Source organism: Scylla paramamosain, chromosome 7 (assembly GCF_035594125.1).
Source record: "Scylla paramamosain isolate STU-SP2022 chromosome 7, ASM3559412v1, whole genome shotgun sequence".
Lineage (NCBI taxonomy): Eukaryota > Metazoa > Arthropoda > Malacostraca > Decapoda > Portunidae > Scylla > Scylla paramamosain.
In genome coordinates, this window is record NC_087157.1 from 34,073,873 (window position 1) to 34,097,956 (window position 24,084).

At 44.1% G+C, this 24,084-nt stretch overlaps 2 protein-coding genes across 3 annotated transcripts in view; one reads left to right on the plus strand and one right to left on the minus strand.

Annotated features, from left to right (window-relative positions):
* Nucleotides 1-412: 412 nt before the first annotated feature.
* On the plus strand, nucleotides 413-2,426 carry LOC135102438 (tubulin alpha-3 chain). Its single transcript, XM_064007726.1, has 3 exons — nucleotides 413-571; nucleotides 801-1,023; nucleotides 1,246-2,426. The coding sequence occupies exons 1-3, from the start codon at nucleotides 569-571 to the stop codon at nucleotides 2,373-2,375; spliced, it is 1,356 nt and encodes a 451-aa protein (XP_063863796.1). The 5' UTR covers nucleotides 413-568; the 3' UTR covers nucleotides 2,376-2,426.
* A 4,272-nt stretch (nucleotides 2,427-6,698) lies between these two features.
* The window catches only part of LOC135102436 (CAP-Gly domain-containing linker protein 3-like), a 29,839-nt gene continuing 12,453 nt past the window's right edge, over nucleotides 6,699-24,084 (minus strand). For both annotated transcript variants that reach the window (XM_064007723.1, XM_064007724.1), the window contains exons 2-14: nucleotides 17,313-17,581; nucleotides 16,768-16,917; nucleotides 15,801-16,014; nucleotides 14,717-14,833; nucleotides 12,167-12,299; nucleotides 11,799-11,948; nucleotides 11,199-11,433; nucleotides 10,447-10,568; nucleotides 10,025-10,213; nucleotides 9,281-9,533; nucleotides 8,622-9,023; nucleotides 8,263-8,441; nucleotides 6,699-7,907 (exon numbers count right to left, since the gene is read on the minus strand). In XM_064007723.1, the coding sequence (XP_063863793.1) occupies nucleotides 7,687-7,907; nucleotides 8,263-8,441; nucleotides 8,622-9,023; nucleotides 9,281-9,533; nucleotides 10,025-10,213; nucleotides 10,447-10,568; nucleotides 11,199-11,433; nucleotides 11,799-11,948; nucleotides 12,167-12,299; nucleotides 14,717-14,833; nucleotides 15,801-16,014; nucleotides 16,768-16,917; nucleotides 17,313-17,566 (2,619 nt within the window). In that variant the 5' untranslated portion in view covers nucleotides 17,567-17,581 and the 3' untranslated portion in view covers nucleotides 6,699-7,686. The remainder of the gene's footprint in view (nucleotides 7,908-8,262; nucleotides 8,442-8,621; nucleotides 9,024-9,280; nucleotides 9,534-10,024; nucleotides 10,214-10,446; nucleotides 10,569-11,198; nucleotides 11,434-11,798; nucleotides 11,949-12,166; nucleotides 12,300-14,716; nucleotides 14,834-15,800; nucleotides 16,015-16,767; nucleotides 16,918-17,312; nucleotides 17,582-24,084) is intronic.

The following is a 24,084-nucleotide window of genomic DNA, read 5'->3' on the forward strand; positions in this document are numbered from 1 at the left end:
TCTCATAAGAACATTCTAGTTAGCTTAGTCCTCAAGCAGAAATTCATATTTTAATATCAGATTACGCAGCAGATATATTGATTTCCCTGCTATTATTTCCAAACACCACAGCTCTGCTCCCTCCATTCTAAACCAATGAGAATTCGTGCCTCTCTCAAAGTGGAGAAGAACTCATGACGTCATAAAACACCACCCGTCATTCCCGTCACCCTACCACTATGAAAACATAGCTATTCTTCTTTTTATTTCTTTATGTATGGATTCAGTAGGGTTAAATCATGGTTCCTGACGAATGCAGCCGCAAAACACTTAACTATGTGCTAAAAAAAAAAATCCTATATTCTATTGATCTCAGGATATACTTTCAAATGCCTCCACTGGGTTCCCGCCGACCTGAACCAATGAGAAGTCCTGCCTCTCCAAAACGGACCAATCGGAGAAGAAACCGGTGACGTCAGCCCTCACATATAAGCCAAATTCGCGGGCAACTGCGGTGCAGTCGCGACATCACGAGGACATCGTCTACAGTACCTCGGGAGACCGACAGTGAACCTTTCACTTTATCAAAATGGTAAGTGGACAGTTAAAGTACATTATTGTGTGAGGGGATATTCGTTGTGATAACCAGTAGTGTTCCATTCGGTTATCATCATAGTATTACATTCTACATTTTTCCTTTGTCGCACTTGGCGGGAGTGGCATGCCGGCAGCCGGTGTCGTGCTGGAACAAGATAGATTATGTGGGCTGGGCGAATTTCTGCCTGGTTATTTGTTCTTACAATGTGTTTCTCCATTTCCAGCGTGAGTGTATCTCAATCCACGTAGGGCAGGCCGGTGCCCAGATGGGCAATGCCTGCTGGGAGCTTTACTGCTTGGAGCACGGAATCCAGCCTGATGGTCAGATGCCCTCCGACAAGACCATCGGTGGTGGCGATGATTCCTTCAACACTTTCTTCAGCGAGACTGGGTCGGGCAAGCATGTTCCCCGAGCAGTGTTCGTAGATCTGGAGCCAACTGTTATCGGTACGTATCTGTTCTTTGAACGAGGAACACTATTGGCTGGGTTTTATGATAAATTCTCCTGCTTAACAGTTAAAGAACTTTAAAAATGGTGACCAGAAACCACTATTCAGCTTCATGTCATGACCAACTGTAGATACAGTTACTGTATTGTAATATTGTTTGGAAAAAGATGTTGCCTGAACAGGTCTTTGTCAGTGACTAATTTCGACATTTCCTTTCCAGACGAGATCAGAACTGGCGTGTACAGACAACTGTTCCACCCCGAGCAGCTCATTACTGGTAAGGAGGATGCTGCCAACAACTACGCTCGTGGCCACTACACCATTGGAAAGGAGATTGTGGATATTGTTCTGGACCGTATTCGCAAGCTGGCAGATAACTGCACTGGCCTTCAGGGTTTCCTCATCTTCCACTCCTTCGGTGGTGGCACCGGCTCAGGCTTCACTTCCCTGCTCATGGAAAGGTTGTCTGTTGATTATGGTAAGAAGAGCAAGCTCGAGTTCGCCATCTACCCCGCACCGCAGGTCGCCACAGCTGTCGTCGAGCCCTACAACTCCATTCTGACCACCCACACGACTCTGGAACATTCCGACTGTGCCTTCATGGTTGACAACGAAGCAATCTATGATATCTGTCGCAGGAATCTGGACATTGAGCGCCCAACTTACACCAACCTGAACCGCCTGATAGGCCAGATCGTGTCCTCCATCACAGCTTCCCTACGTTTCGATGGTGCCTTGAACGTTGACCTGACCGAGTTCCAGACCAACTTGGTGCCCTACCCCAGGATTCACTTCCCCTTGGTGACTTACGCTCCCGTCATCTCTGCGGAAAAGGCCTACCATGAGCAGCTGTCAGTGTCTGAGATCACCAATGCTTGCTTCGAGCCTGCTAACCAGATGGTGAAGTGCGATCCTCGTCACGGCAAGTACATGGCCTGTTGCCTGTTGTACCGTGGTGACGTGGTGCCCAAGGACGTGAACGCCGCTATCGCAACCATCAAGACCAAGAGGACCATTCAGTTCGTGGACTGGTGTCCCACTGGGTTCAAGGTGGGTATCAACTACCAGCCACCCACTGTGGTGCCTGGTGGCGATCTGGCCAAGGTGTCCCGTGCCGTGTGCATGCTGTCCAACACCACTGCCATCGCTGAGGCCTGGGCACGCCTTGACCACAAGTTTGATCTGATGTACGCCAAGCGCGCCTTCGTGCACTGGTACGTTGGTGAGGGTATGGAGGAGGGCGAGTTCACAGAGGCTCGTGAAGATCTTGCTGCCCTGGAGAAGGACTACGAGGAGGTGGGCGTCGACTCTGCTGACGCAGAAGGCGAGGAGGAGGGAGAAGAGTACTAATTCTCATACATTCCTTCTGAAACTGTCACTTCAAATAAATAATGAAACCTATCGGCTGTATTTTTTATGCTTTGTGGATGTTGGTGAGCTGTGGTGGTATTTTGTCTTGACTACTGTAATGAGAAGCGGCACTAATGAATAACTGGTCTGTCTCGAGGTTCGAGTTTGATGAGTGGCTGGTTAACAGGTTTACCAATACCTAGAGCTCCGGAATAAAAATAAATAAATAAAACTAACTGAATCAAGGAACAAGGAGTTGAGGGCTCGTAGACGAGAAGTTCAAATCTAATCGTGCAGGATTTTAACCCGCAGGGCTGTAGTTGGCTATCTGGCATATATATATATATATATATATATATATATATATATATATATATATATATATATATATATATATATATATATATATATATATATATATATATATATATATATATATATATATATATATATATATATATATATATATATATATATATATATATATATATATATATATATATATATATATATATATATATATTAGTGTGTGTATTTTATTCATACGGTTTTGGTAAGATCTTAACGGTAACGTCAAACGAACTAATGGGACAAATAAAAGAATCATAATACCAAGAGAAATAATAGAATTGAAAGCATGGCAGACAAATGACAAGCTGGCTGAAGATGACTCATAGGAGAAGTTGAATGCTGGACACGTCATCCCGGACGCGCCGCACTCACCACCCCCTGTACCGCTCCGCGCTCCTTCCCTCCAGCCACACCCTAATCTCCCCGCCCCATCACCCTCAAAGGGTGCATTCATACTCATGCTTTCATAATCCTCGCCTCTTAACTTCACACCCCCTTATGCTGTCATCAACACAGCATTGATTTTCGTTTGAGAATTCTCCCCACACTCTCTCTCTCTCTCTCTCTCTCTCTCTCTCTCTCTCTCTCTCTCTCTCTCTCTCTCTCTCTCTCTCACACACACTATATATGTGTGTGTGTGTGTGTGTGTGCGCGCATGAGAGATCATTCTTTCCCACGAATGTCAATGGGGTGTTGATGAGAGCGCATGTTGGTGTATCTTGTGTCAGCGTTCATTTCATAATATAGTCATTAATATATTTCAAGGATCGAATTATTTATTTATCTATCTATCTATCTATCTATCTATCTATCTATCTATCTATCTATCTATCTATATATATATATATATATATATATATATATATATATATATATATATATATATATATATATATATATATATATATATATATATATATATATATATATATATATATATTTATTTATTTATTTATTTATTTATTTATTTATTTTTATTTATTTATTTTTTCCTTCGACTGTTAGTTTGGTAAATAATTAACGAATTGCATTTTGCTAATGAGCGTGTTTTTAGTGGTATCGTTTAACACAGAATCATCGCTGATCGATGCTAATTCACTAGACTGGTGGCGCCGCAGACAGGTGCCGCAGCCTGCACCATCGCGGCGGGTCGATGGTGAGGTGCCGCCAGGACATGCAGGTAAAATCAAGCCTGCAGTTGGCCTTGGTAAAATGCGACTGCAAATAAACTATCCGAGGAATTAGACTAGTTTAGTCTATTATACTTTTGGTCACTCCGCAACGCCTGGTTAGGTTCATCGTATTTTGAACCACTACTGGATGCAGTTTTTGGTGTTTCCTAAATAAGCGCTAGCATTTGAGTCACCAAATACAGATGCAATTTTTAAATGTCTGTCGTTCGCGAATTTTATCTGTTTATCTTTATTCTGTCCAGTGTGCTCGCTTTAGCTGCACTGCAATGGTATGTGTAATAAGCGTATATTACCAGAGACTGCCAGGTCACCTTCTCCATTATAGCTACATCTGTTTACCTACATATCTCTTTAATATCTGTCTTCTCCCTCTCTCTCTCTCTCTCTCTCTCTCTCTCTCTCTCTCTCTCTCTCTCTCTCTCTCTCTCTCTCTCTCTCTCTCTCATTTACTTATTTATTTCTCATGTGTCAGAAATTGGGGCTTATCTATTTTCATGTGTCAGAAAGTGAAGCAAAGAGCGAAAAAAATGGACTGAGAAAAGAAGAAAAAGTTCACACCACGTGAGGTAAAATTAAGTACCAACTCCTGTAAGGAGTAGTAAAATGAAAATATGTGGGTAATTTAGTTTTTTGCGGTGTCTTGATGATACTCCTTTTCTTAAACAGTTCAAGTAATAGACACGAGAAAATACAGAAACAGGAAGGAAATTCCAGAGTTCACCAGTAAAAGGGAGGAACGAATGAAGATATTGGTTGACTCTTGCATTAGCTTCTCCGCTTGTCCTGTTTAATTCCTGTAGACTCGGGCGTCTGGCAAAATTTATTGAGGATGAGAAATGTAGGGTAGAGTCATCAGCATAAGAAAGTATATTACAAGAAATTTGATTGAGAAAATCACTTATAAATAGTAGGAAAAAGGGGAGTGGTAGGACAGTGCCCTAAACTATTAATAAGTAGAGAACAGAGGCCGTCTTCCACTGCAATGATAAAACTCCCAGGGAGAAAATCTGATGTAAGGAAATAGAAAGATCGTTAGAAACCATGAGAAAAGCTTGGACTTTACAAATTTATGCTAGACTCGATCAAAAACTTTTAATGTTAACAACAAAGATTTCACTAAAATTTATAAGAGAGGATGACCAAGATTCAGCAAGGAAAGCCAAATCGCCAGTATAAATCGTTCTTTACAGAATCCATACCGACGATCAGAAGGAAGGTTGTTAGTTCATAAGTGCTTCAGAAACTCAAGGTAAGTAAAAAATCTTGAAAAACTTCCTGTTAAGGATAAACTTGAAAGCTTTAGAAAGACATGAAATGAAGGCAAAATCACACACACACACACACACACACACACACACACACACACACACACACACACACATATATATATATATATATATATATATATATATATATATAGTGTATGTGTGTGTGTGTGTGTGTGTGTGTGTGTGTGTGTGTGTGTGTGTGTGTGTGTGTATGTATGTGTGTGTGTGTGTGTGTGTGTATGTATGTGTGTGTGTGTGTGTGTGTGTGTGTGTGTGTGTGTGTGTGTGTGTGTGTGTGTGTGTGTGTGTGTGTGTGTGTTTGACCAGACGGTCATAGTGTATAGTGATACACGTACTTAATTTTATGAATACACTTTAAAGGCAAGAACATCTGCTAACACACACACACACACACACACACACACAACGTAAGATATTAGATTACTATTACACAGGGCACACAGCGACATGTTCAATGACAAATAATAATTTTGCCATAACGAACTCATCATTTCACATATTGTATAAGTAAATTTGGAAAGTCATAACGCACAAGCCGGTGGCATGACTGATATACATAAGCTTTATAAAACTTGTAAGTAAACTGATATCAGCTTTACTGGACTTCTATACCGAAAAAAAAAAAGACAAAAATGTAATTTGAACAGTTATCCATAACATATGTTTTTATCCATAGTAAATAAATAAGTAAATTAATAAATAAATGAATATAAATAAAACAACAACAACGCAAGAATAAAAACTAATACTTTTTTTTTGGTCAGAAAGTCAAGCACATCGTGTGCCGCGCACACCTCTGTAGTTATCCGCCTTTGTGCCCACTCCATCTGGTTGGTGTTTGAGCCTGTGGTTGATGATGTCCCTTACCCTGGTTCACAGAGCCACTGTGACATCCAGGTTTCCACAATTTACATTTCCCATGTTTCCCCAAGTATCCATCCATCTACCGCAACGATGGGAGGATGAACAACTGGGTGAGTTGTGCCCGATTGTCCCGGGTTCGGATTCGAATCGCGGCCCTTGGATTCAAAGACAGGTGAGCTAGCCACTGAATCACTTGACAGCAGAATATGAAATGCAGTAACCCCTGTTTCATTGCTGATTGATCCATCATCAGTGCCTGTAAGTTTTAGTGGGCAGGGTAAGTACTAATAAAAATTTCTCATATTCATAAAAAAATCCTTCCGTGAAGTTTTTGATGCTCTTGTCTTTGATGTTTAAACTTTAGGGTGTAGATTACCTTCTCCTTCACCTTGCAATTACACACATATCTGGTGATAAATATGTATGTATGTGTTTCTTGATTGCATACACACACACACACACACACACACACACACACACACACACACACACAGTAAACAAACATGGTACACCATAAACAAATATGTTTCCTCTCACATTTTCAAGTCTATGATGGTCAAACATTCGTCAACAGCATAAGAAATGTTTAGGTGGAACTCGTTTGGAAGGAAATCAAAACAAGACTCTTGTAATAAAATATTGCACTTCGTGATTCTGGGGTTACAGGTGGGGTAAGGTGATACGTGAGCCGTGACATACTCGTACATATATATATACATACCTAATTTGCTCATTGTTTACCTGAAGCTTACTTCGAGGAAATGGAAATAAGACTCGGTGCAGAGTTTGAGCCCGCCCCGTCCCTCCCGGTCCTCTCACACCCGGCGCCTCTGGACCAGCAGAGTCGGCCAGTGTGTGCCTCCGGGGGCTCCGTGCACTCACTCATTATTGTTTGAACAAAAGCTAATATGAAGCTATGGACAAACAACTATAGACCAACATCCAGTCTGCGACTATCCTTTGTGCCCCTTGACCTGCCGCCGTTCTGCCCTACACGTCTTTCTCACAGATTTTCCCACGCCCTTTACCTTTGTGCAAGGGTCCCAAAGTGCAGTGACCAGGTTCTTTATAAAGCATTTTGTAAGCCTTGTGCTGTGCTGTGTTTGCCATGCTGGTTCACATCGTAGTAAATAATCTCATTGACAACAGGAATCTCTTGAATAAGTAAGATACATAGATACATAGATTCTTATCAAGAGGAACTGATTTGAAACTAGAATACTTGATTATGATTCAGATCTCAAAACTATATGTACAATAATATTAAGCAGGTGAGAGAGCGACATGTGTGATGCGTGAACCGAACTGTTTCTTCATCACCCAGCTTCTGAGAGGCTAGCTACTTAGCCTTTGAAAAGAGAGAGAGAGAGAGAGAGAGAGAGAGAGAGAGAGAGAGAGAGAGAGAGAGAGAGAGAGAGAGAGAGAGAGAGAGAGAGAGAGAGAGAGAGAGATCAAATTATCGGTAAATATATTATATAAAAAAAAAAATACTTTCAGTAAAACTACAAGACAGAAGGAACCCTGTTGCCATGTAAACCTACTGACTCACACAAAAGCTCTAAGTTAGGAATATTATGATACGCCTCCTAGTTTCTCTGCTCGTCCGCGTCGCCGTCACTGCTCCTCGTCTTCGTCCTCGGGCTTCACCAGCTTGGCGCCGTTGATGCCCCTCACGTACACCTTGTTGGGCTTCACCATGATGCCGTGACGAGGGCGGCAACTGAAGTATCGGCGGCCATTTACCGTGCCGTCATGCTTTCCTTTGGGCGCCCGCAGCTCCACGCCCAGCCACACGCCCTCCTCGAAGTCCACCTTGCCGATGTACTTGATGACACCTGGGGATGGAGGGCAGATAAGCACAGCGTTGTGGAAAGGGAGGCGTTGTACCAAGAGAAGTCTTCATGTAAATTCTAGGTTTGTTTAAAATCGTTTCACACTACAGTAAAGTCACTATATAAAGACACAGCAGGGAAATAAGCGCTTAATGAAAGGTCATGAAACCGCATATCGTAGGCAGGGTGTAACAAACAGTCTGACCAAGAATCCAGTGGTGCTTAGTCAGCGAGGAGTGAGAAAGACTTGAATGATTGACTGACTGATTTCGTGGTGCCGTAACAACAGGAACACATGGCGCCGTTAGTAAGGAATGAAGAGAGCCGCCACTAACCCCATTAATGGACCGCCACTTACCGACGATGTTCTTGTAGAAGACGTTATGGCCCACCTCAAGCCAATGCTGGTTTTCACGTTTCTTCCGTTGCGCCCTTGGAGTTGCTTGCAGTATAGGCGGGTCACACCAGACTTGTTGCCGACGCCGCTCCTCCGCCATGCGCTCAAGTTCCTCCTGACGCTGACGAGATGTGACATATCTGCCACGAGAAGGGAGGAACTGTTAGGTGGAGAACACTGCCTTGTCTTAACAGAACTCTGATTTTGGCTACTTGTGAGTATGACTGGGGAAAAGAAAACTGAATTAGTTATATGAACGTGAGGATTGTTGATATCGTTATGGATGTGGCTAGAGGCGTTGAGGGTGACTGTCAGCTCACCTGGCGGAGAAGGATCTGTTCAGGCTGGTCATGGTGGTGTTGGCCGGATAGATGGCTGGCTTCAACGTCTGCGTAACTTTGAGAGACGCAGGGCCGCTCGTCTCCAGCAGGTGTTGGGAGGTGGAGCAGGTGACGCAACAGGAATCGTGGCATTCGGGACCTAGATTGGCTGTGGATGACGTCGCCTCTATGAACTCGCCCCACCCGAGACTCCTGGGACCCTGGGTGTCATGACTTGCAGAGGTCGCAGAGTAACCCAGACTGAGGGGTCCGCTGGTGGCCAGGTGGAGGGCGTGGGCCGAGCCGTGGTGGGAGGAGAGGGAGTGGCGGCTATGGCTTAGGAAAGATTGAGCGTCCTGGAGGAACTCTGAAGGGCAACCCGACGTCCTGTCATTGGTAGTCCTGCGGGCAACGAGGAGGTAGAGGTACGCACTACAAAGGACGTCTTTCAAGATTACTATTACAACAACAACAATAACAACAACAACAACGACAACAACAACTACTACTACTACTACTACGACTACTACTACTACAATAACATCCAAGTACATTTCCTATGACAGCACCTGCAGTACAAGTACAGCCCGCATACAGCACAACCGTACACCTAGCACGCCATTCCTTAGGGTCTATAGATCAGCAACGCCAGCACTCACTTGATAACTCTGGAGGGCGCAGCGAAGATACCGTGATGTGGTCTACACATAAAGTACTTGGTGCCGTTGACCGAGCCATCATTGGTGCCTCGGGGAACGTCCAGCTCTACGCCTACCCAGAACCCAGAGGCGAAGTGGACGGCGCCAGTGAATTTAACAGTACCGGTGACAACCCTTGCTGCGCCGCTCCCCAGGCCCATGTCCACGAAGACTCGGTCACCCAGCACGATCTTGCGGGTGGTGTCACGGATGTCTGCCGGAGAGAGGTCGAACTGAGGGGTTGCAAGGGATATGGATGGCCAAATGAAAAACGAACTACAAACTTAAAATAAAGAAAGGAAAAAAATACTTGTAAGGGTAGTAAAAAGTTAAATAGTGTCATGAAAAGGTTATCCATTTCCTTGAGTAATCTGCTGCAGTGCCTTTTTTTTTTTTTATCCTTGTGTACAGAAGCTGTCAGAGAAACTATTTCAAAATGTTTCCTTTCCACGTATATGGCTTGTGTCACTTTAAACTATCTGGTAATTTAGAAATGTAATAACTCAAGGAAGAATTAAGCAGAATTAGCAGCACCTTCCGATACATGAACCGAAGTATATAGACTCGCAGTTTGCATCCCTGTTTACATTATGCACTATACAAATTCCACACAGCTTTCCCTCCATCTATATGACACCTACATATAGCATTACCGTCCCACGCTTCACAACCCCTCACTCCCAGAACCTTCTGCACCCCACTCACCCTGTGCCACCTTAGATGCCACTTGGGAGACGTCCACGCGGCCATGGTTGACGCGCCCTGGTGGCAGCGAGGCGGAGCGCCGCGAGGCTGTGCGGGAATGTTGCCTGTGGGCCTGTGAGGTGGAGCGTCCCTGCCGTCCCCCGCCCACGTGAGGGATCTTCGTCAGGCGGTTCATGGGCACGAAGATTCCTGTGTGATAGATTGATTGATTTGAATAACCATAATTATGTAACTGACTGCAAATTAAAGCGCACAATCTATGTACGTCAGGAAATAATACTATTACAATATAATTTAACGCCTATGAAAAGAGTGATATGAAAAGTTGACGATGTTTATAATTGTAAGAACGAGTCACACACACACACACACACACACACACACACACACACACACACACACACACACACACACACACACACCGTAGTTCTTTGCACAGCGGAAGTACATGACACCCTTGACGGTGCCGTTGTGGCGTCCAGTGGGCGTCTCCAGCTCCACTCCCGCCCACAGTCCTGTCGAGAATTCCGTGGTGCCCACAAACCTGGCGGGGAAGGGAAGGGTAAAGGCGGTGCTGTTAGAGGGAAGAAGACGAGACTGGAGATGGTGCAAGTAACAACAGCCAGGGAGGGATGTTAGACGGAGAGTATCTTTGGAAGAAATGAACATTATGCACTACACTTCTCTGTTCTGTAGATTAAGTGACTGGTGTAAAGTCCTCTTGGTACCTCAGTAAACACATTTAAGAAGCACGTTGCCATACCATGTTGTGATTGTCAAGTACTTCTTTACGACTGTACGAGTATAATGTGTCACGTCCCTACACAGTAGCTATCGGGTTCATATTTGATGAAGTTACAAAAAGAAGAAAAAAAAAAAAACAGGAAGACATTGGTTCCCAAAAAGAGTAGCAGATGACTGGAATAGACTCAGTAATCAGGTGTTATTGCCGGGTCAATAAGGAACCTTGAAAAATTACATTAAATCATGGATGGTGATGATATGTTATAAGTATGTTTTATATATAGAAACTGCCACGTGTAGACATGTAGGCTTGTTGGCTTAACTTATTTTCTGCTCTTACGCAATATTTTAAGTGCAAACATTATCCTCCTCACCCCTCATGTACAATCAGTCGGCTCACATACATCACCGCCAGATTCACCAGACCCACCTCAGCACGCCAGTCTTCACGCCGCTCACCAGCACGCGGTCGCCAAGCTTCAGCCCCATGGCCTTCAGCACCGCCTTGCCGGAGGAGCCCTGGCCGGTGTTGCCGTGGGCGGGGTAAGCGTGAGAGGCGTGTGTGTGAGCGTGGGAGGCTGATGGGGAGAGGAGGCTGCGGAGACAACTTATGACCTCCTGCACGTCAGGCACCAGCTCGTACTGTTCAGGGGTGGGGATGCACTCTGGAGGGAAGGCAAGGCAGGAAAGCGTCAAGGAGTGGAGGGAGGAGACAAATATTTTGCGTTCTACATATGTTTATTTATTTATTTTTTTTTAACTAGTCGAGAGTAAACTTGCGTATAGCTGCAGTATTTAGACACATGTGATGACTTGGTGTGATTTATAGCTGTGTGTGATTTATAAGTGTGGTATTCAGAGTTCAAGTGAAGATTGTGTTCTTTTGTATCTACGCTCAACTGTCCAGCACTGTCTGTCATTTATTAATGTTCTTTGCTCACATTGCATGTATGCTCGTAGTACATATATACGTGTGTGTGTGTGTGTGTGTGTGTGTGTGTGTGTGTGTGTGCGAGGGCGGTAGACTCACGGAAGGGTGTGCGGCCCTGGGTGTCGGTGAGAGTGGGCAGGGCGCCATGGTGCAGCAACACCCTTACGGCGGCCAGACACAGGTTGGCGGCGGCGATATGCAGCGGCGTGCCCCCGGAGTACTCAAGGCAGGCGTCGTTCACACACACGCCTGCAGCCAATCACGCCAAGATCTCAGAGAGTTGCCTGCATTACCTAAATCATATATTCATTCTACTATTGGCCCGTGCTGACTGACAACCGAACATGTAAATTGTATTGATATACCCAGGTAAGAGAGAGAGAGAGAGAGAGAGAGAGAGAGAGAGAGAGAGAGAGAGAGAGAGAGAGAGAGAGAGAGAGAGAGATGGAAGGACAGAGGCAGCTCACCCATGGGATCTCGTAGCAATAAATGCAGGACAGGCGCCACGTCAAAGTAAGCGGCGTAGTGCAGGGCCGTCATGTGGGTCCACCGGCAGCGCTGGTGCACGTCGGCGCCGGCCCTCAGCAGCTCCTTCACCACCTGAGAGGCACACAGCATTTAGGGCACAGCGAAGAGGACTAGAGGCACACTAGAGAGGAGGAAGTAGAAGAGAAATAGAGGAGTAGAAGAGGAGACAAGTAGAAGCAGAGTAGAAGCGTATCGGTGAATATATAGGAGGAACAATAATAAATATAAATAAATGAAGACAGGAAATTCTAAAATAGCACTCACGAGACATGCTACCAATAGTTACCAGTGCCATTGTTTCCTCTCTCGGCTCGGTCATTAATACAGTCAGGGAGGTTTTATTTTTTTCCCCGTCTCTCCCTGGAGTCCTTCGTCACCGTCATTTTATGCAACTTGAGTGAAAAAAAACGAGTGAGAATGTTCCACTTTTTTTTTTTTTTTACATAATTAAACTTTTCTCGTCTTCATGTTTATATGTAGCAACCTCACGTGTGTGTGTGTGTGTGTGTGTGTGTGTCCTCTTCGTCCTCGTCCTCCTATTCCTGCATGTTTCTCTCTCTCCCTCCTCCATCCCAGTGTTGCACCACCACCACCACCACCACCACCACCAGCACCGCGCCACAAAACACGACCGCAGGGGGAAACAACATCCAGGCGTTCTGTGGTGTAATTGATCTCTTACACTACAGGAACGACGCATTTCTCAAGACACTCGCCGAGGTGTTGTGAAAGCCGCGGGGGAGCGTGAGTGCACCCGGCCATCCCGTCAAATTACTGCCTGGATAACTACTGCCTGGTCTACCTTCACTCTACTTTCCTATTTCTCTCTCTCTCTCTCTCTCTCTCTCTCTCTCTCTCTCTCTCTCTCTCTCTCTGTTGGTCACATATTCCACACAAGGCAAGGGGAACACGTAATATTCAAATATTACTTCCTCCTTTAAGCGTTTCTATCTTTTCTCTGTCTTATTTCGCCTCCCATTAAGTCTTTCTATCTTTTCTCTGTCTTATTTCTCCCCCATCAAGTATTTCTACCTTTTCTTTGTTTCATATTCCCCCCTAAGTGTTTTTTTTTTATCTTTAATGTCTTATTTCTCCCCCATTAAGTCTTTCTATCTTTTCTCTCTCTATCTATTCATGGCTTCCCGGCGAGATCATCAATGCACAAGACAAAAGGGGAAAGGCTGGTGTAGTGGGGGAGTCTCGTCTCAGAGTGACTGGGTATGCTGGCGTCTTCCTATATGTGAGAAGGTACTCGTAAATCTCTAGGCGTACTAGGTGTTATATATCATTTGCACCACAACGTTTGCTTGAACTACTCAGAATTCTAGTTAATTAATGCCCCTTATATCTGTCTGTCTGTCTGTCTGTTTATCTATCTATCTATTTGTCTATCTGTTATCTGTCTGTCTGTCTCTCTGTCTATCTATCTATTTGTCTTTCTATCTGTGTATTTACCTATCTGTCTGTCTATCTTCCTGCCTGCCTCCGTGCCTGTCTACCTGTCTGTCTGTCTGCCTGTTTGTCTGTCTGTCTGTCTGCCTGCCTGCCTGCGTATCTGTCTCTACCTGTCTGTCTGCCTGTCTGTTTGTCTGTCTGTCCATCTATCTACCTATCTATTCATCTATATACCTATTAGTTAGTCAATCTCTATCGATGAAATGAAAGTATATCTTCGGCGCTCATTCACGGAAAATTAAGAAAGATCAATCCATATTACAGAAACAGCATGGCTTACATAATCCACCTGTTACTTTTTAGCTCTTGTGAGGAGACAAAAAAAAAAAAAAAACCCTGATGTAACCAACTTTACTACTAGTGTTCCGCATCTTACTCGCATCTTTCCTCGCTCACTGCCGTAAACTCATAATCATCGCCGTCACTGCCATCATTTCTCCACCTCATCTCACCCAAGCGTCAGCCACAACACTCCTTTCACAACCTAATAACGCCACTCAACTACCTCGGGATTTTTTTTTTTTCTCTCTCTCTCTAGATTTCTCTCTTTTATTTTTAGATTTCTCTCTCAATTCAGTGCCGCGGGGAGGGACGGGAGTCTCGTGTGTGGGCGCAACATTTCCACACTTCCTGCTACGACCAGCCACTCCCATGCAAACGTCACGTGTTGCGCGCAATCCCACAGTTCGTGATGCTTGTAGTTTAATTCTTTCGATGGTAGACAGTTTTCCCATAGTCGTCAACAACTTTTAGACATTTCTATTTCTTTATTTTGACTACAGTATCTTTAAATAGTTTGGTACCTAGAATAAAGACATTTAACTTCCTATTGTCTCTTTTTGTTTACGTGTGTTTATTCTTTTCTTTAAAGTGCTCTGAATGTTCACAAAGCACGAGCATACCAGTAAAAGGATGAAGAAAATGTTATTCAAGCCACAGGGCAACTTTTCTTAGCGACCCTGCTCTTGTCTCCACATTGACACACACACACACACACACACACACACACACACACACACACACACACACAGTACCTGCAGGGCGGTGTCCTGGTCCCCCACACCATTGCTGCCCGCCTTCACAGCGTAGTGGAGCAGCGTCATGTCTGTGAGGGCGTCGCGGTCGTCCACGTGACACCCGAGCTCAAGGGCCTGAAGAGGAGCGCCAAGTAAGACTCGTAGAGAAAAGCAAAGCCCTTCTTTTCTCTTTTTATTTTTTCTTGTTAAACCATTTACTACTGCTGCTGCTACTACTACTACTACTACTACTACTACTACTACTACTACTACTACTACTACTACTACCACCACCACCACCACGACTACGACTACTACTACTACTACTACTACTACTACTACTACTAATAATAATACTGTTATTTTTATTGCTATTAATTATTATTATTATTATTATTATTATTATTATTATTATTATTATTATTAGCAGCAGCAGCAGCAGTAGTAGTAGTAGTAGTAGTAGTAGTAGTAGTAGTAGTAGTAGTAGTAGTAGTAGTAATAGTAGTAGTAGTAGTAGTAGTAGTAGTAGTAGTAGTAGTAGTAGTAGTAGTACAAATGACAAGTTTTATACCATCACTACTGCTGCTATTGTAACTGCTACCGCTACAAGTACGTATATATTTCTTTGTGGTATTTCAATGTCTTTTTATCTGCCCATCTATCTGTCTAAGTGTCAGTTTCATTAATATGGTTTATTTCCTTGTTTGGTCTTCTTTAATACATGCACTTCTGTCTGTCCATCTGAGTGGTTGTCAGCTTATGTGTGTGTTTGTGTACATGTCCGCCCGCCTTCCTGTGAATGTGTGTGATTATTAGTCACCTTTTCTGTCTGCCTGTTTGTCAGCATGCATGTATTCATTTGTAATTATTTCAAGGTGTACCGCCACACACTGACTCCAACTGTGATATTAAGCGCAACACATCACTTTACAAGCAAACATTTACACCTTCTCCCCACAAGCAATATGCACCCCTGATTTTCTTTCTTTACAATCAGTTAGTTTTCTTTTATAATATAGTTAGTGCAGCTAAACCAAACAGCCTCGTTATGGCGTATAGATCTGTAACTGTTTGGTATTCACATTCACTTGTATTGACTCACCTGTCGCACGAAGTGGTGGATGTTCTGCTGCACCTGCGGGACCCACTGCCTCATGATGGCGAACAAGTGGGCGGGCGTGATGGAGGGGCGCCGCAGCAGGCCAGCGCAGCCACCGCAGTCTGGGTCAAAGAAGGAGAGGTTCCGGCGGACGCAGTGGCCGCAGAGGGGCGCGTCCACAGGGGGGTGAGTCACGGGCACGCTGCGCTGATGTGGTCTGAAGCAGCAACATCACCGTAATTACTCAGGAGGCTTTGACCACATGAGTTCAGCTCCTCCTTTTCCATACACTGAACAGCCTCACTCAATCCTTCCCTATGAAAATGTAATGTAATTTTCTTTCCCTTATTGCATGTTACTTTTAATCCTTCAAACTGTTTTTCCATGTCATCGCAGGATCAAGAAAGTGGCGGTGAGATGAGCCTCCTGCTGCAGTGCCCTGTCCCTTCAACAAGATCGTTAAAGTAAGTTCCCAACTGCTTTGTAAGTAAAGAAAGGTATGTTACTGTTTGGATGACTTGCGTGATGCCAGGTAAAGCTTCGACTCTTCTGCCAATCATTCCACAGTTTTGTGGTAACGAATCTCCATGATAATTTCTAGAAGCTTCATCCATACACTCTACTTTATGTGTACACTGGACCACACCTCCACACACCTATACTTCCACATGTACGTACCAGCCACACCTCGTACAGATTGCACTACACAAGATCACAGTTTTGCTTCAGGTGCTTACGTAAATCAACACGCCTCACAGCATCTTATCGTCTGCACCGCCGCCATCATCACCACTTCCTGTCTATTTCTATACGTAATTTACGTAATAATTTTGAGACTGAATAGTACATTTCATCTACAGCAAAGTACGTAACAAGAGAAATAAAAAAAATGTCGCAAACACACGGCAAAAGATATGATTTCACATACACACACACACACACACACACACATCCATCTCAGCCAGCACACCTGTCGGATGGGTGGGTGTCGACCTCTGTCTTGCTCTGAGCCGAGGTGGGGTCGGGCGCGTGAGGGGGAGGCTGTGGGGAGTGCTGCTGGCGGGACTCCTCCTCTCCGTCAGCACTGTACCTGCCACTGTCCTCCAGGCGGGACCCATCGCTGCACCCACGCCGATAAACACAAGGAGATAGTGACAGATATGAAGTAACCTAGCACATTCGTAAACTTAAGTTATTTTCCTATCCATGAAACAAATTCTGTCCCTGAACGAAATGGCGGGGTGAGGTCACTAATAACTCATTATTTTGTTCCTGCTCCACATTCTCTCTCCTCATAATAACACACACAAAAAAAAAAAAAGAAAAAATACATATATATAAAAAAAAAAGAAGAAGAAAGGGAAGAACAACCAGAATAATCTTTAACTCATTCAGTACTCAGGCAGCTTCCAAATTTACTTCACCCTTCACCTCTTAGCGAGTCACAATGAGCGAATATGTGCTGCAAGGGAGTTACATTTACCAACCATCGCCACACAGACCAACCTTACTTACCGGTGGTCCAGCTCACTGCCCAGGTCACTGCCGCCGCTGCCCCGCCCGCTGCTGCTGTGGTCACTGTTGCCAGAGTCACTGTCGTATCCTGGCGGGTAGTCCCCTTTGCCTGGACACTTGTGGACTGGGTAGTGGACCAGTGAAGGGGCTGGCACACCTCCTCCTCTCCCATCTTCTTTCGCTCTGCCTCCTTCTCCTTTCTTTCCTCTCCCGCCGCCTTCTTGGGCACACTCCCCCACGCTCACCACCACCATCACCGTCTATTTTCCCTGCGGGGTGAGAGAAGTTCAAAATATTAGTCTTAGGAAGGTGGAGGGCACGAAGGAATGCAACGGAATAACAAACAGCAGCAGTCCTACCAGTGTTGACCCTGGCGAGGCTGTTTGTGCTAGAGAGGTGAGGAATGAATGGTTGTTGTTTTTGTTGGTGTTTTGTTGTTGTTGTTGTTGTTATTGTTGTTGTTGTTGTTGTTGTCTTCGTTGTTGTTGTTGTCGTCGTTGTTGTTATGGTGGTGGTGGTGGTGCGGCTGTGAAATATTAGTTACATTTCTCTCTCTCTCTCTCTCTCTCTCTCTCTCTCTCTCTCTCTCTCTCTCTCTCTCTCTCTCTCTCTCTCCACCACAATAACATTTGAGCCTCGCCTGAGACGTTCATTTACACAACATAACTGATAAATAGTTTTTCTGGGCCCATAAGGATCACTAGATCTTCGAGGGCCTAACAACAACAACAACAACAACAAGTACTTTAAGGGGTGAGCCATAATAGCTTCCACTCACACATTCTTGTCACTGAGTCGATGAGAGCAATTTTGGTCATTCCTTTACACAGCTCTGGTGAAAAACACGAGCCATGGTGTGTGTGTGCGAATGTGTACCTGTCAGTCAGAAAGAAGAGCGAGAATCTAATCATTCTTGGTAAAGACACTGTACTGCATCCAGGTCAACAGTGACAACAGGACTCGTCAACCTGACTTTATTGCTATAATTAAGTAGTTCCGGTGACCGTCTTACCTTGCCTCCTCGGTACGCCCCAGGCTCTGACTATACCCGGCATTTATTATGGCATCGATATCGTCAAGAACTCCATGTGGGTCTGTCCGTCTGTTTCACATTTATACAGTAATGTACTACACGAATGTGTGGATATGAGCAGCGCCATTCGCTGTGGAATAGTTGATTACCTCCAGGTAAAGATGAAAATCTGAACATTCCGAGTTTATTAAAGGTTATGAGCAAAAGCTACACTCGTATAGAGTCTGACTCTTCCCGTTACTTCCCCCACATCACCTTTATTATCTTTGTTCTGTCGTGGTTATTTGCTTCGCTAAGACTCGCCGGGTTCAATTTGAGTACGTACGAGTCAGTCACGTGCCGCCAATTCTAAACACTCATGCACAAGTATATGTACTCTTCGTACTCCAATTTAGAGGTGTCTGTTATCCATAAATACTGCGAAACATTTTTTTCTAAATCATGTAAACAGCGAAGACAGCAGGGGCGGGAATGGTGCATGAGGCAGGACGCACGCGCAAGTGCAAGGGCAAGGCGAGCACCCGAGAGCCCTCTCGGGTCTGGCGGTCTGGGCAAGCGGTTCGGGCCGATGGGGGTTCAGGTAACGGTGCTGGAGAGAGAAAGAGGAAGGCAAGGAGGGAGAGAGGAGGAAAAAACGAGAGCAGAAGGGAGGGAGGGGGAAGACGCTACTTCCTGCCCGAGGGGTGGTGATGGTGGTGGTGGTGGTGGTGGTCACCTTGGCGGCGCACGTGGGAAGATAACAGAGGGAATGAGGCGAACGGTAAGTGTGCGACCCTTACTAACTCACAGGGACCGCAATAATGTGAAATACAGAAACACACACACACACACACACACACACACACACACACACACACACACACACACACACACACACACGAGCAAGATGAGAAAGCTTCACAATATACATTTTTTTTTTTAAAGTATACATATTTTCGAAACGGATAAGAAAAGATGAAATCGATAGAAGAAAAGGGTGGATGAATATATAACAAGATCACACACATGTCGCTCAGGCCTTGAATACCAAAGCTAGGTAAACACACACACACATACACACACACACACACACACACACACACACACCCTGAGGTCCGCACTGCAGCAGATCGATCGAGTCCCTCCTCCTATAAATCTCTAGCAAGGCACGGAAGTCTTGATGGTTCTATTCTTTTTTTTTTTCATTATATATATATACTTCTTTTTTTAGAATCAATGTGGTATGTTTCACTCCGGTCTTCTTCTTTTTCTTCTTCTTCTTCTTCTTCTTCTTCTTCTTCTTCTCATAACTATCAATTGCAACTACTTATTTATTCATTTTTATCTATTTATTCATTTGATTAAACCTCATTGTTATTGTTATCATACTGTTGTTGTTGTTGTTGTTGTTGTTGTTGTTATTGCTGTTGATGTTGGTTTACGATTTTTTCTTCTTTTTCTTCCTCATTACTATCACCACTACAAAGACCACCACCACCACCACCACCACCACCTATCACATATGCAGCGCTGTCTTCCATCGCGTCAGTCATTAATGCTGTCACTGGGGAGTCTTTCCTGGCTGGTTCTCCAAGCCTTAGTGCGTGTTGCTGTTTTCCCTCCGCATCGATTTTCCTCTCTCATTTTCCATCTTACTCTTCTTCCTCCTCTTCTTTTTACCACATTAATGTTTTCTTTTTCTTTCCTCCGTCTTCGTTAATACTCGTGTTTCCCTGCATGGTTTTCCTCGTCAAAATAATCCACATATACGTATTTTTGACCTTTCACCTTAAAATCTTCCTTTTATTTTTCCATTCCTCCTCTTCCTCCTTCTACTTTCCCTTTATATAATTGTTTTTTCTTATCGCCATCATCATCATCATCATCATCATCATCATCATCATCATCATCATCATCATAGAATCTTTCCCTTCAATCTCGAATTCTTTCTTGTATTATTTAGTATTTCCACTCTTATTATTACTCTTCCTCTCTTCCACTGTTATCATCTTTCTCTCCTAAATATCCGTAATATTTTCCTTTCATTTGATGGTGTTCCTCATCATCACCATCAAAGGGTTTTCTCCTCCACCCCGGATTCTTTATGTTATCTTCCCATTTTTTTTTTTTTTTCGTCTTTTCCTTCCTATCACCTCAAAATTCTTTCTTGTATATTTTTCTCTCTTCTTTTCCTTCTACTCCTTCCACATCAAATGTTTTTATTCCCCTCCTCCTCCTCTTCGTGTTCTTATTCCTCCTTCTTCTCCTCCTCCCTCACTTCCTCCTCCTCCTCCTCCTCCTCCTCCTCCTCAAAGAGCCGCGTTTCTCCCACGGTGTCACGCGAGGTTTCTTGACCACACTACACCACACCACACTACACCTCCGCTCCTTTCCACATTCCCACCACACTTTCTCGCCCCTCTCCTCCCCCACCCCGCCTCCACCACCGCCCTTTCCACTGCTCCTCACTAACACAGCAACCAGCACTGGACGTGATAATGGACACCCCTACCAACACGTCCCACACTGGTGATGGCTACTGGCTTTCTTGTTCACGAAGGGTATACCAAAGTCCGGTATTTCAGGCACGCCATTCCCTGAAGAACCTTGCCGGGGAGGGAAGATTGTAGTAGTCAGTGCTCAGAAACTCATAGGGGAAGGTTGTTTCTCGCAGACTGTGAGTGGGTGGAGAGGAAAAGGTTAATATGATGACCTTTTCATTGGTTTAGATACGCGGTGTTATACTCACAAATATTCTGACGCATTATAGCGGCTAGATATTGGAACAAGAAGAATAAAAAAAATCTTCTAATCCATGTCCTTTCTTGTAGGTGCTGGTAAAGATTTGATTTCGTGCTTTTAAAGTTGTGAAGTGTTCTATATCGCAGTGAAGGGGATAATCTGAATCTGACTCTATTGTTATTATGGAAAGTGACAGCAAGAGGGCAACAGGTACACGTACTGAACTCTACGCATAAATAATAAAGATGGTGATGTGTGTGAGAGGTCAGAGAGTACTACTGGAATTATGTGGTAACTTGTAGGGACCACTTCGTCACGTACATGAACACATTGCCTGCGTCATCCTTGTTACTCTTTAAAAAATCGAGGTGAAAAACTCTAATTTTCTTTATCTTCATGTTGAAAGCAGAAATGATGAAGGGAACACTCTCACACCTCACTTAGACAAGACAAAGGCAGCTGCGTCAATAGGTGCACAGTGCGATGGAAGGATGTTCAAGCAGAAATCCAAAAAATGATGAATAATGTTTTAGGCAGTTTGCTTATCAAGATGTCGATTCTGTATCACCTGATTAAAACGTAATTGTGTTTAAATGACTACCTTTCAACGGGAGAGTTTTAAATTTTGACCTGCACAGCCATATGACACCACTGATGCGACGCCATTAAGTCAGTCAGTCAGTCACTCGATCAGCCAATCAATCAAACAATTTATCAATGAACCAACTCACTAACTAGCCAATCAACCAACAAGTCAGTCAGTCAATGAGTCAATCAAGGAGTCCATACGGCGCAGGAACAATGCCATGCGTCCAGCGGGGTAGTGAGGATCGGGGCGAGGAACAAGGAATCGTGGCAGTACAAGACAACAATGGCACATCATGTCTTGCGGAGTGGGAGGAGTGTGCACGTGGCGGAACTAACGGAAGGTAAAGGTATTGGGGAGTGACGGACAAATGATGAATAATAGAACACACACACACACACACACACACACACACACACACACTCTCTCTCTCTCTCTCTCTCTCTCTCTCTGTGTGGCTATGGGTCGATGCCTTCTATAGATTCGACACCATGTAGAGGGCGGTGACCCGTGGCTACTCCTCATGAAGCGCACTGCCACCGCTGCTACGTACTCGGCCCTCAGGTTCTCGCTCAGGCTGTAGTGGTGGCGTTGTCGTTTTCTTGGCAGTGTCTTAAGTATTGTTTTGTTGTTTTCTTTAAGATGTCTTTTTTTTTTTTCTCAGTTGCTGCTTTCTGTGCATGGGGGGAAAAAAAGACTATTCGCGTTGTAGGAAGTTAACAGTAAGAACAGAAGTGGATATTACTATTGCCACTGCGATTGTTATTAGTATTACTGTAACAACTGCGACGACGATGACAACAACAACAACAACAACAACAACAACAACAATAGCAAAAACAACAACCACCACCACTACTACTACTACTACTACTACTACTACTACTACTACTGATAATGACAAGGAGGAAAAAGAGAAATAGGGTGATTATGATGATGATGAGAAGGGGGAGAAGCCAGAGGAGGAGGAGGAGGAGTAAAAGGCTGAGAAGGAGGCGAAACGAAGACGAAACTTGCTGAAATCACATACTGCAGAGTGACGCAAGGATTGAAGACTCGGGGAAAGAGGATGCAATGGAGAGTGGAGACCCAGAACAACAAAGAAGATCTGTAATTATGAAAACCCTGGATGCCAGACTTTACAACTCAAACAGTCTTTCCTTTATTCACCATCTCAACGGGACAAGAGGCGAGAAATGCAGATCAAAGTAATCTGAAATACGAGAACCTTTCTAGATTAACGACGCATAAGTTTATACTCCTGTAGGAATTTTAGTACAAAACTATTAGGTAATACTCACTTATTCGGTAATACATCTCCCTCCTTCCTGTATAGTAGTAGTAGTAGTAGTAATAGTAGTTGTAGTAGTAGTAGTTGTTGTTGTTGTTATTGTTGTCATCGTATAAACATTTTCAGCTAACGAAATTATATATCTCTGTGTAATGGCATCAGAAATGGAGTCTAACGTGAAGGAAATCTCTCCCAAGACTGTATAGGGAAGAGGAGATGAAGAGAATCCTTTGCTGTGATGGACTAGTATTGCGTATGAAGGAAGCAAGTGTCCTTCAAGGTCACCCCACTTTCCTGACACTTTTAACCCTTCAGACGACCTTGCCGGAGGAGACTTGCCGGAACTAACAATCAGAGTCTCATACGTGAACTTCCCCAGCGAACCGTGCCTGGGCTTGGGATACTACGGGGCTCATTTTCCCAAGCGCTTGCTGGGTGACGCTGAAGTCTTCCTCCCACAGATACTGCAGCAACTCTATTTCATTCCCCGAGAAAGACGACGATGACGAGGCGTTAGTGGTGCGAGTCAAAAGATGAGAATGATGGGAGAAAAGCAGCCAATTTATTATTTTTTCCGGAATAACAAATTGAAAATTCTTTCTTTCCTTACCCCCTTTTTGTTTCCTTAACGGCTTCCTTTACACTTAAAAAGAATACTGATGGCTGATCAAACAACATTAGAAAATGCATTTGCCGAATAAGCAGGAATTACATGTGGCGTGGACTGGAGGAAGGGCTGATGTAAATAAGAAACAGTTTTGGTTGTTTAAAATTAAAATAGGTAAAAATAAAAGAGGTATAGCAACAAAATCCCACGTATTACCACACACACACACACACACACACACGCAATCAATAGTCTCTTCTAGATTTGACTTACCTTTAGGATTAATGTCAAGTATTTCCCCACCCCCAATGTACATTTTCAGTTTGTTGACTGCCTAAAGAATAAACCGTTTATTATTATTATTATTATTATTACACACACACACACACACACACACACACACACACACACACACACACACACACACACACACACACACACACACACATACACACACACACACACACACACACACACAGACCACCCGTCGGCAGCACCAGACACACCCCTCATCCGCGCTGCGCCTCCTCGCTA